Below are 13,898 nucleotides of genomic sequence, written 5' to 3'. Positions count from 1 at the left end.
TACAGTGGAACGAAATTAACTTTTCTAAATTGGGCTTTTCTTTTTCGAAACGAATCTTTCTCACTTTCCTCTCATAGAAGGTGCACCGTCCGTGCATACACTCACCAGGTTACCAAGGTTTAAATTCCACGAGTCCTTCCAGTGAGCGTACCCAAAGCCAGTAGTTCCTCGTAACAATGAAAATCTTCAGGTATAGCACGAATAAAATATAATATTTGAGCAGAGTCATTTATATCAGTGGTTTCATCTAACGCTATTGAAAAATATACATCTTTAGAGTGAATTATAACCTGAAGTTATTCTCCTACATTCTGAACTAATTCATGTTGTCTATTAGTTATAGTTTTTCTTGAAAGAGGTAATTGTTTGTATTTGTCAACTTTTTCCGGATCTAAACATGCTACTGCTTCAACAATACATTCTTTTATCATTTCGATGTCACTAAATGGTTTGCCTTTTTTTCCAAGTACATGCGCTATTTTGTATGTAACATCGGTTGCAGAAGTTCCTTGCTTAATAAAAGCACCAAAAGCCTTTTCCTGGTGCTGTTTTTCTTTCTTCATTTTTTGAAGTGCAGATTTACGAGCTTCTCCTTCTAATTTTATATATTTATGGTCCTTGTGAGATAGATAATGTTGATTTGCATTGTATTTTTTTAATGTTAGTGCTGTATTACATATCAAACAAACCGTTTTGTCTTTCACAGAAATAAGAAAATACAGCATCTCCCAATCTTCATTAAATGTTCTGTTTTCTTCATTCAACTTCCTTTTAATTTTTTTGGACATGATGGGCAATCTAAAAATTAAGCAATTGTGAAATCAAACATAAGAAATTACAGGATTACAAAATTCAAGACAAGAATACATACGGTTGTCAAAATATTCACAGTTACAAATATGCACATAAAAGCAGCAGATAAAAAAATCACGATGTCACAATTTAAATTTCAAAATAAAAAACTATTTTCGTCAAATTATTAACTCTGTTAAAATATTTTTTTTTATTTTAACAGAGGATTAGAATTTTTCTTTTATTAAATAGTTTTCATTTTTTATCATTTGTGGTACATAAAAACGATTTTTAAATATACAGAAAAAGTTAAACATGATATATTTTACTTTTTAGATCAAAAAATTTGTATTTTCCTTTTTTTTTAATTATCTGAATAATGTTTCTATATTGTGAAAAAATATATATAAAGCTTTTTATTATTAAAACGTTTTGAATATTTAATTTTAAAAATATTAGTTTAAAAGTAGTAGGATCATTTAATGATTTTATTTCATCTTTGTGTGACAAAGGCTGCACATAAGATCTTAGAAGGCCGCGGGTTGCCCACCCCTGTTCTAAGAGATACTTTCTCAGAAAAAACGAATGTTATGTTGGACTTCAAAAAAAGAAAAGGCTTGGCATAATTGCTGTGCTTGACATAATCAAAAAAAGAAAAGGAATGTGGTCAGGTCTCAAGGACTCAGTTGCCAGGTTGAATTAAGATTCTCCTGCAGAGTAATTCATAATCCAGAGGGTTTTTCTTAGTTCTGTTCAATCATTTTGCAATACCAGTGAACCAATATTGCAAAATTACTGATTCATTGGTAATACCAGGAGAAATCAGAAAATAAGAAAGAAAGAAAGATGAGAATGGATATAGAATAATCAATTTAATAGCTGCTTTCTTATGAGGACTATGACCACTAGAATCCAGTCATAATACCAACCTAGATGTCTATTTCAGACTAAGTAAATGATCTTAAGAATTTCTGAGAAGTTCTGGTATGGTATGATGCAAGATATTACAGGTTGGAAAAGGCATAGCACTCTTGTCAAGTTAGATTTACTTTCAACGGAAAGGATACACTAATTCTTCTCATTACATCCATAGCCTTTGTAACAAACAAAAAGCAATTTTCACGTTTGGCTACTGACTTGGTAGGACTGCTAACCATTTCAGAAGGTAAACATATATGTTATTGTCATAACTAATGTTTTCAAGGATTTCTGAATCATTTCATGATACAGTTCATAAATCTGAAATTAAAGCAAAGATACTAATCAACAGCATAATCTCCAGATAAAGATCCCCTCAAATTATTGTCTGACTAAGCTTTCAACTTAAACAAAACACACTATCTGATCTGTACTGTACAAAGCATGTAAGTTTAAATATATCTAAATGCTCTTGTATTTGCAATATTTGAATACAATAAAATTATATTTATTTTTTTTTCCACTCCATCCTATCTGGAAAGTAATGGAATGGTAGAGCATGTCAACAAGACAGTGGGAAGCAAGATCATGGAAGGGATACTCTTCTATTTCTTACATATAACTCTCATTTGTATATTTATTTTTATTTAATTTTTTTATTACATTTTAGCACGAGTTGTTAAGAGCTTAGTTGCATCATGCTTTATGTTGTTGTTTGGTTTTCCAGATGACAATGAAATTTACAATTTGTTTTTCAGTAGACTCTCAATTTTCCGGGATAGATTGTAAAATAAAAATCCTGGATAACTGATTTCCCAGTTAATCCAAAAATACAGTAACTCACTGCTATACATTCCAGGACTTCTTACGTAAGTTGAGTTTTACGTAACTAGGGAATGACTAATAAAATATATCCGCGAAATGCCAAAATTACAAAAACCACATAACATCCTCAGAAGAATGAAGAAAAATAGTTATATATTTTTCAGTTAGTTATATTTTTTTTATATATTAGTTATACATATAGAAAAATAGTTATATATTTTTAATTAGTTCAATTAAAAACTTTATCTGGGGACAGTGGTAGGGCTTACAATACCGGGATCCCGGTCATTTTTTTCGGGTATTGAAATACCGGTTTTTCGGTACTAATTTTGAAAAAAAAAAAAAAAAATTGTTATAATTTAATCACATAAAGGTTATAAAATCACCTTTATGTGATTATGATGTCGTTATCTCTACTAGCAAATGTTCGATAAATCATCGACAGGACACCATGCAACATTCCAACCTGTCCAAAATTCTCGGACAACTTCATGTCTGACCATATCGTAACTCCCAAGTCCCGTTCCTCCACTACTGACTTTAGTCAACTCCATCAAATGTATAAGTTATTTTGGGGTTGCTGTTCCCAGGTGTAAGACCTTGTATTTTGCTGAATTAAAACACAGCTGCCACTTTTCTGACCATCCCGGAAGTCTATCTATGTAACTCTGAAGACGCTCTGCTTGGCGGCGATCATTAACTACTCTACTGATCTTTACATCATCTGCAAGTTTAGACCTCATGCCCTCCATCCCTTCATAGATGTCATTTAAGATAATCAAAAACAATAGTGGTCCCAATACTGATCCCGGGGAACCCCACTTCTTACATTAACCCAATCTGAGGAATAACCATTTATCACAACCATCTGCCTGGTGCCCTCAAGCCATCATGTTATCCATCTAAGGATTTCCCCTATGATTCCAGCTTGCTCCAACTTGTAAAGTAACCACTCATGTGGGACTGAGTCAAATGCTTTACTGAGATCCAAATAAACAATGTTGAAATTATTCCCTAAATCCAGCTCACGAGTGACCTGTCAAAATGGCTAACCAGTTAAACACGATTTTCCCTTTACAAAACCATGCTGTGTATCCTACAGAATTTCGTTTCCATCTAAATGATCCTGAATTCCACCCTTGATCACTGCCTCCATGATTTGCCCTACTACTGAAGTTAGACTGGCCGGTTGGTAATTTCCTGTTACTCTCCAAGAACTGCCTTTATGTTCCAAATTTACACCAATCCAACGAAATCTCTCCTGAGTCCAGTGATGCTCTCATACCTAGCCTTAATGGTTCAATGCACTCACTTGTCACCTCTTTAAGATTATAGGGTATATGTGATCAACCACAGGAGCCTTACTTGCCTGTAGGTGCTAAAGTTCTCATTAAATAATCATTTGAAATTTCAACATCATTAATTACATTTTTTTCAACTTCACTTCCATAATATCTCATTGACACAAAAGTTTTTTTTTTTTTTTTTAATGTAAATATCGATGCAAAGTAACTGTTGAGTTCATCTGCAACTTCAGCTGTGGTATCTAATACTGTCCCATGTCCATTACATAAGGGTCCAATCTGATTTGTCCTTCAGTTCTTTGCATTTATATATGTAAAGAATTCCTTAACTGCACTCTTTGCTCTCTCCCAGACTCAGTAAAGATACTATAGTGAAAATTATACTTCACTTAATAAAACGTCTTTCTCCTTCAGAAAATGATGAATATAATTCAACCATGGAAGCCCAACATGGAACAGAACATCAGTGTTCAGCAAATTCTTTCCAAAATAAGAAACTGCCAGACTCCAATGAGATTTTAAAAGATGAACCCAAGTTGGAAATTAATGAAATACTTTTAACTATTTTTTCTGAAAAAGTTCAAAGCCTAGAAAATATGTACTGAGATTGTCTATGATTATCACAGTACAATAGTACTAGAATAGAATCCGAGAAAGGGTGTTTTCTGCCACTAATCAAATACTGATCAATACTGATCACTAATCAAATACTGTATGTACCAAAATTAGATCCATTTTAAACGATCATACTATTGATTGCTTATGCTTCTTAAGAGCTCACTTTATTCGGACAGGTAGTGTGGATGCTTAAACATAACTAAACTTCGCAGTAACAATATGTATTTTTTTGTTTTTAGAATAACTGTATTTTAATGGTTTTTTTTCAGAATATTTATTATTGCAATAAAGGTTTATTTAAAACATGAATTCAAGTAATTACAGTACTTTTTTTTTTCCTTACTTTATTGCACCTAACTGTTGTCAAAATTTATTGAGAAAAATGCTTGTTTTTGGAATACCGGTATCCCAGTTTAGTAAATTAAAAATACCGAAATACCGGTATTAATATTTTGATTGGTATTGTAAGCCCTACACAGCAGTGAAGTTGTTGCAGTGGCACATATGTAAAGAAAACATTAAAGGAAGAAATTGTACAGTAAAAACTAATATGTATTTCGTAGCCTTGGTTGTCATAGCTGACTTGATTGGTGCCAATCCCTTCTCGTATTCTGTCTTTTTCCTTTATTACTGTGTCCACTGTTGACACTGACAAATGTAAATTCTGCGAGATACTTGTTCATGTTTGACCATTTTCAAACATCCTTATTTTAATTTTCTGATCCGAATTGATCGCTTTCCCTTTTTTTTTTTTTTTTAGATAGATTTACTAGTACCGCTGTCACTTATTCTCTTAGTTGGCACCATGATAATGGTCAAAATTAAATTTTATATAAAGAATTTCATAGGGTTAAGGCGAGAACTATTATCACCCCACGCGAGCTCACATTTTACTAAAACACCTTTCTGGAAGTCACTACCGTAAAACAATAAAAACAATTTGCACATTCCGGGTTATTGGGCTTTTCTGTTACTGCAATTCATTATAAACGGGAAGTAAACTCAATAGTATTGCATTTGCGATAATACTGATAGCTGGAATTCTATGTTTTTACGCTGAAATGTGTGTCTTCTTCACTGAAAACTTCAGCCATATAAAAAAAACCTAAATAAATTTGAAAAATCTTCTCTTGATTCCTATTTTTAAGCTTGTGACTCCATATCCTGCTTGTGCAATTTGTGTGTGCCGTGATCGTCTTTACTGATTGCTTATTATTATTTTTATTATTATTCTGCTGTTTTAAATTTTACAATCCTAAAAAAAAAAAAAAATTGGGTGAAAAAAATTAATGTAGGTTTGAAGTTACGTAAGTCGGGGACTTACGTAAGGACAGTATATCCAAAAGTGTTCAGCAACCTATGTAAAAATTATGGTGATAGATAAAAAAACTTACCACGCACTACTCGCGTGTCCAATACACGCGAGTAGTGCGCAATTATTGTCAATTTAAAATTGACAATACTCCATGTCAATTTTAAATCTAACAGCTTTCCTTTATTTTTTACAATGCCACATATGGTTTGGTCACCAACATTATAATGGTTCATTAGAGATTTAACGGATGCACCATTTTCAAACTTTTGAATAATTTAAAGTTTTTGTTTAATTGAAAGTGCGACTCTTTGCGTTACCCATCATTTTCGTGATTTCTAAACAAAAAAAAAAAAAAAAAAAAAAAAATTTGTTATCCTTGACATGAATAACAAAACAAAATTTTTCTCTTTGCGGCGCGGCAAAACAGAAAAATCGAAGCAACACAGTAAAACAAACTTTTTTTTTTTTTTTTTTTTTTTTTTTTTTTGCAACGGGTGTGAAAACAGTGGGAGTTTTTTTTTTTTTTTGTTGGTTGTTGGCGCATCAGCTTCTGTGGCCATACTGCACCTCCCAAGGTTTCTGCATTTTCTACTCTGATCCAAGCCCGAGGCAGGATTCGAATCCACGACCTTTGGGTTGAAGGGCAGGCACTTTACCCACCCGGTAGCCCGGTCGGCCAGTGGGAGTTGCAAGATAATAATCTCCCAATGACGACTAAGTTTTTTTTTTTTATTTTTTTTTTTTATGAGTCTTGAAGTGTCCTGGTTAAACCGAGAGTCTGCTGTATTTTGTTTACAGTTTTTTTTTTTTTATTATTTTTTTTTTTTAAGGGTTTAGCATCAGCAAAGAAATGATTGATTCACTGGTAACACCAAGGAACCAAGCATCAGTCTTGCATATATTGGTCCTAAATGAGAATCCATTTTCTGATTTTCTCTAGTGTTACCAGCGAATAAATCACAATAAAATGCTATAGTTAAAGGGATGGTCAAGTGGAAGAAGACAGAGTGGTAATTGGACACTGCTCTTCATGGACTAATGTTATTAGTGGAGTCCCCCAGGGTTCGGTGTTAGGCCCATTGTTGTTTTCTGTATTCATCAATGATATTGATGAAGGTATATCAGGCCTAATGTCCAAGTTTGCAGACAATACGTAGGTTGCCAGGGTTGTTAATGACAGTATGCTACTGCAACAGGACCTAGAAAAGTTGGGCAGATGGGCTGAGAGATGACAACTGGAGTTTAATTTTGAAAAATGCAATGTACTAAATATGGGTGGCAGTAACCCAGAGTAACGTACCAACTGTACGGTACAACACTCAGGGTAGTGGAGAATGAAGACGACCTAGGCAGGGGTTATTGTGCAGCCAGGTATGGCTTTTTTTGAGCAGTGCAGGCAGGCAGGCAGGCTGGCTGGCTGGCTGGCATAGCAGCCCATGGGGTCTTGTCAATGATATACAGAAAGTTTTTTAGCAGGGATAAGGGGGGGAATTATCCCTTTGCATAAGGCAATAGTCAAGCCATACCTTCGGTACTGCATACAAGTATGTAGGCCTTATTTTAGGAAGGATGTAGGGCTGCTGGAACGAGGAGAGAGAGAGAAGAGCAACAAGGTGAGAAGGAACAAAGGATTGCTTTTACCAAAAAAGACAAGTTCTGCAAATTGTGGTGCCTTGAGATTAGACACCTATGAGGTGATCTTCTTGAGGTAAATAAGGACTTGAATGGTTCAAGCTCAATTCTGATGGAATTCTTCCTCTTGCTTAAGTACCTGAGGAGCATAAATTCTAATGGAGGAAAGAAGTTGCAGAAAAGATGCGCGGAAATTTGCCTTCAGACATCAGGTGGTCGACTGCTAGAACAAACTTCAATCTGTCATTGTGGAAGTTGATAGCTTAAATAAATTCAAGGAAAAACAAAAACTTTTGGGCAAATGGATGGGTGAAATGGGAAGATTTTTTTTTTAAATTTATTTTTTATTTTATTATTTTGGCTGATGCTGTATAAGTATACTTTCTTGCATTATATGCTTCTACTAATGATAATGATAAAAAAAAAAAAAAAAAAAATACATATATATATATATATACATACAAATATGCCTATCCCTTCTAATAATATCTAATCTTTCCTTAAATTCATTCAAACTACCCACTTCCACAACACGAGATGGAAGTTTTTTCCCCAACTCTGGTTGAAAGCAAATTTTACACATATATCCTGCATCCATTTCTTTATTATTTTTTCAATTTATTTGCACTTAAGTAGGTTTCCAAGAAAGAGTAAGGCTGACATCAGCATTTAGTTTAATAAATCCATTTTAAACCTTAAACATGTTTTTTTAAGGCCACAAATGGTAGCCACAAAGCATCTATGTTTTGTGCCTACCAGGATTTAGACCACTTATAATTGAAGTAATGCCGTGATTGATCTCTGAAAAACAAACTTCTCGTCACAACCCAACTGGCATTGCCCTATTTTTAAAATAAATGGAATAGCTAAAGGGTTAATCTATTATTAATTGTTTAAAGACAATTAATAGACAATTTACAGTTTAAAGACAATTAATAGACAATTTACAGTTTAAAGACAATTAAGACAATTTACAGTTTAAAGACAATTAATTTAAAGTTTGAAATGGGACACTTCACAAATTTATTTTTAATAGTTACTTAAGAATAAATAATTAATTATTAATTATTCCAAAATTTTAAATCAGTTTATTTTGCCGAAGAAATTACAAACATATAATATTCTGAATACCTACTGTACAGCACTCAGCCAAAATAATTTACAAAGCAAATATAAAAATACTCAAAATAACAATCAATAATGATCTAACTACACAAATATATCCTTATAAGCATTCATTAACTGATAACCATATATACACAATAAACTAAACTTATAAAATGATTAAGAATGTAAACAGATCTAAAAACTTAAGCAGAATGATTGCCACTAAGGAAAAACCAAAATTTAATATATGATAAGAGTCAGAACTCTCTGGTAATCCAGAAACATGTGCAAAAACTAACATACACATCTTTCTCCTTCTGATCGCCTTTTTGAAGTAATCCTTTAACTAAATCAATCACACACTCTTCATACTGTTCAATGGATGACGAAAGGCTTCTTGTAATAGATGTTTGAGTAAATCCTTGATAAGCAGCATATTCTTCATACAGCCAAGAGAACGCCAGGTCGGCACGATTGCGTAGATCTTCAAAAATGAAATCTCTTAGCACTATTAACACGAAAAAAGAACAAAGTATAAAGTACATGAATTACTTCCTTCGTTTTAGTGTGCACAAATGAACACATCATATTCGTTACAATGAAATTTCCTGGAAATGAAATACAGTAAACACATTGGAATGATAAGTAACATTAAAAATAATTATAATGAAAGCTTATTAAATGAATTTTATACTTTTTGATGAAAATTTAAAAAATTGTGTGCCTTAAGTTTGTTATTTTCAATAAACAAAACTTTTATTAATTAACCCTTTCTGAAAAAAAAAAGGAAATTATTATAAACATAAAACTAGACTCTTCCAACATCAAATTTATAAAACCACAAAAAACTGAAAAAAACCACACCTTCACAAAAAAACTGTAAAAACTTAATTTCAATGCTGCTACCTCTCCCAGCACATTTCACTATAATTCCATGTAAACAATCCAGCACTTCCAAAACCACTCAAATAAGACGAGAGAGAGAGAGAACAAAAGCCACTGACCAGAACTGGCAATTAACTACAGTTAGGAAATCATTGCAGTGTTGCCAAATGCTAAAGACCAAAGATCAAAAAATATACATTGTATTGTTTAAAGATATAGTTCTTACAATTTCATTATAATGATTATATTTTTCAAAGCAGTATGAATTTTTGTGTTAAGCTGATATTTTTGTTACAATGATATTCACTAAAATGAAACATTCATTACATAAAAATACAGATTAAATTGGCAGGGGATGGAAAGCTATTTTTTTACTCTAGTATTCATTATAGCGACATTTTGTTGGATATATATATATATATGTGTGTTCTTTAATTTTGTGATGGTGAGTGAGATAGAGGTGTCTAGTGACGGTTGTGTTCCAAGCCGCTAAGTGGATTTTTCTTATTTATTGATTTGAAATTATTGTTTTTCTAAAACTTTTGATTTAAATTTAGTAGTATAACATTATTTTGTGATTTTTTGATTAATTTGGTGTATTTATTCTTTACTCGGCCTTGTAAAAGTATCGGTAAGGGTTTCCACGTGTTCGTAACTACCGCTACCGTTATTAACTTTCCCGCCATTGTGATACCGTACTAGATATACCGTAGGTTATATACTGTACTAGATAGCGTTAGTTGAACTTCGTTAGCAGTTAAATTGTACGTTTAAATAAATACATATAACGACTTAGATTACAAACGTAATATAATTAATAACATAACATAATTAATTAATAAATTAATAGAATCATGACTCAGACCAGAGCAGCAAAGCAAAAGGCTCAAGCTAATGGAAGTGCTGTGGCTCAGAGCAGAACTGAGGGGGGCAGTTGTCCTCTGACTCACAGCCTTATAAAATGCACTGTTTGCTTGATGTTTGCAGAGCAATCGGGTACGGGACTTGATACTGCCAAGGGGGATGTCTTTGTGTGTGCGCGATGCAAGGAGTGTAACGATATCAGGCAACAACTCGGCGTTCTTTTGGGCCTATATGAGAGCTTGAAGGACAGGGTGGATGCCCTCGAAGAAACTAAATTGAGGGGCCCATCAAGCTCTCAGCTGCCCACATCAACGCCAGAGCTTGCACTTGGGCATCGCGTGACACAGAGACAACCCCCAAGGCAGAATGCGCTGGTCCCGAAGGAACTAGTAGTTGTTGGTGACTCTATTGTCAGGGAAACGGGGAACATGCTTTGTAAAAAAGATAGGTGGAACAGGACCAGGGTATGTCTGCCAGGGGCAAAGGTTGATGACGTTGTAGAGCGAATATCATCTTTTAAGGGCACAAAAGGTGATATAGTTGTACACGTTGGCACTAATAATATTAAGAGTAGGAGACCGGCAGAATTACTTAACAAGTACAGGTCACTGTTGAACAAAAGTCGAGAATTAGGGTTGAATTTGAAAGTGTCTGCAATTCTGCCCAGACACGATAGGAGGGAGTATATGATGAGAGCCTTGTCGATCAATTCGGCCCTGGAAAGATTGTGCAAGGCTCAAGGGGTAGAATTTTTTTCAGCCTGGACTGTACTTGTTAACAGGAGAGATTGCTTCTACAGGGATGGGATACACTTAAATAGAAAGGGTGCAAGAATATTTGCTGATGCTATCGAGGCAGTGTTAGGTGGGTCGGAAAACTGCTAGCTTGGGGGGAGACAAAGACCAATAGATTGACAGTAGCCACTGGCAGAGGTGAAAGAGATTCTTGCACTGCTTCTATTAGAATGAGCAGAAGCCTGAAAAACAAGATGCATGGTATTTCAGAGGCTGCTGGGAGCCATTGTGGTACAAGTAAACACATGGGTTGTGTTAGGGTAGCTAAGAATAGAAACAGGTGCAGGTATACTTGCGTGTACACCAATGCTAGGAGTTTAGTAAATAAATTTGATGAATTTGAGGTATTGCTCAAAACATCGAAGGCAGATATTGTTGGGATATCAGAGACGTGGTGTCACACAGATATAAGGGATGCAGAACTGCAATTTGGGGAGTGCAACGTCTACAGAAAGGATAGACAGGATAGGAAGGGGGGAGGGGTTATGCTATTAGTTAAGAAACACATAAAAACCAAGGAAGTGAAGCCAGTCGACATCGCTGGACAGTGCAGTGTGGAGTCAGTTTGGTGTGACATAAGCATTGGGAGATCAAAATTGAGAGTAGGAGTGTGCTATAAGCCTAATGACTCTGATGAGTATAATAAGGAACTGTACAGGGAAATAGAGTGGGCCAGTAAATCAGAGTGTCTTATAATGGGAGATTTTAATTTCCCAGATATTGACTGGAATTTGGGGGCTGGATACTCACACACTAGCAGGGCTTTTGTGGATTTATTGGATGATTGTTTTCTACATCAGCATGTTCGGGAGGCAACTAGAGGGAGTAATACTCTTGATTTGATTATCAGCAGTGATTCTTCATGTATTAAGAATCTGCAGATAAACGAACCACTAGGTGGCAGTGATCACAGTGTGCTGAAGTGGGATTTACTCAAAGAGGTAACTACCATTAGGGGTAAAGGGAAGGGTTATTGCTTCCATAAAGGCGACTACGATGGACTGAGACAGTATTTAAATTCTATACAGTGGGACCAACTGATGATGTTACCAACAGCAAATTCAAAATGGGAAGCATTCAAAGAACTTATCTTGGAAGCTACTAGGCTTTACATACCAACTAAGAAATATTGTTCAAGGTTTAGGCCAAAATGGATGTCAGATGAACTAATGAGGCATATGGCAGAGAAGAAAAATGCATGGGATACTTACAAATTAACACATGACACAGAAGCCTATGATAGATACAAGTTGATATGCAACCAAGTTACAAAGGAGGTTAGGCAGGCGAAGGCAGATTACGAGAAATCCTTGGCAAGGGATGCAAAGAAAAACAGCAAAGAGTTCTTTACTTATGTAAACTCTAGAAGGAAAGGGATGAATCAGATTGGTCCACTTGATATTGATGGGTCAAGTGTTGATGATCCTGCTCAGGTGGCTAACAAACTAAATGAATATTTTGCATCGACATTCACACATGAGGAGTTATTCAGCGAGGGGAATGCCAGAGGTGTATTCAACTCTAGCAGTAAGTTACAGAATCTTGAAATAACTGGGAGTAAAGTGGAGGAGAAACTGTTGAAGATAAACACAAGAAAGGCACCCGGGGTGGATGGGATCTATCCAGTTATATTAAAGGAGGCAGCAAAGGAAGTAAGCAAACCCTTAGCCATAATTATGAGAGCTTCCTTGGACTCAGGGGAGGTACCCATAGACTGAAATGTGCAAATGTGACCCCAATTCACAAAGGAGGATCAAAGGCTGACACAAGTAATTATAGACCTGTGAGCTTGACTTCTGTTCCAGGAAAATTAATGGAGGCACTGGTTAAAGACGCACTGCAGGATTATTTAGACAAGACTTCAGTTATAGCTCAGACACAGCATGGTTTTGTTAAGGGGAAGTCTTGCCTGACCAACTTGATTGGATACTATGATGCAGTCACAAAAGAACTGGATGCAGGGAATAACTTTGATATTATATACTTGGATCTTAGAAAGGCTTTTGATACTGTTGCACATGGAAGACTGCTACACAAATTGGAGCAGTGTGACATTGGAGGCAATTTGCTGTTATGGATAAAGGGGTGGTTGAGGGGGAGAAGACAGAGAGTGGTAATCAATGGACACTGCTCATCGTGGACTGATGTTATTAGTGGAGTCCCTCAGGGCTCAGTGTTGGGTCCATTATTGTTTTCTGTATTTATAAATGATATTGATGATGGTATATCGGGATTAATGTCCAAGTTTGCAGACGATACAAAGGTTGGCAGGGTTGTCAAGGACACTACTGACACTATGCTTCTGCAACAGGATCTGGAAAGGTTGAGCAGATGGGCTGAGAGGTGGCAAATGAAGTTTAACATTGACAAATGTAAAGTACTACACATGGGAAACAGCAACCCCAGAGCAACGTATCAACTCTATGGTACAACACTGACAGTGGTAGAGAATGAAAGGGACTTGGGAGTGGTTGTGCAGGCAGATATGAAGTTCTCTGAGCAGTGCAGACGGGCTGCAAGAGTAGCTCATGGAGTATTGTCAATGATATACAGGAATTTTTCCAGCAGGGATAAGGAGGTGATTATTCCATTGTATAAGGCGATGGTCAGGCCACACCTAGAGTACTGTATACAGGTCTGGAGGCCTCATTTCAAGAAGGATGTAGAGCTGCTGGAACGAGTACAGAGAAGGGCAACAAGATTAGTGAATGGAACAAAGGGGTGCTCTTACGAAGAAAGGCTTAAGTTTTGCAAATTACAGTGTCTGGAGACTAGGCACCAGCGAGGTGATCTGATAGAGGTGTATAAAGCCTTGAATGGTTTAAGCATGCTCAATGCTGATGG

General features: G+C 35.4%; 1 protein-coding gene across 1 annotated transcript in view; it reads right to left on the bottom strand.

Moving 5' to 3' along the window:
• Nucleotides 1-13,898, bottom strand: part of Sym (symplekin scaffold protein) — a 662,620-nt gene that overhangs the window by 221,392 nt on the left and 427,330 nt on the right. Inside the window, exon 19 of the mRNA XM_090376545.1 lies at nucleotides 8,815-9,019. Coding sequence (XP_090232671.1) covers nucleotides 8,815-9,019 — 205 coding nt within the window. The remainder of the gene's footprint in view (nucleotides 1-8,814; nucleotides 9,020-13,898) is intronic.

Source organism: Mastigoproctus giganteus, chromosome 6 (assembly GCF_048544385.1).
Source record: "Mastigoproctus giganteus isolate SK-2022 chromosome 6, ASM4854438v1, whole genome shotgun sequence".
Lineage (NCBI taxonomy): Eukaryota > Metazoa > Arthropoda > Arachnida > Uropygi > Thelyphonidae > Mastigoproctus > Mastigoproctus giganteus.
The sequence above is the reverse complement of the archived record's forward strand: the minus strand, read 5'-3'. Positions and strand labels throughout refer to the sequence as shown.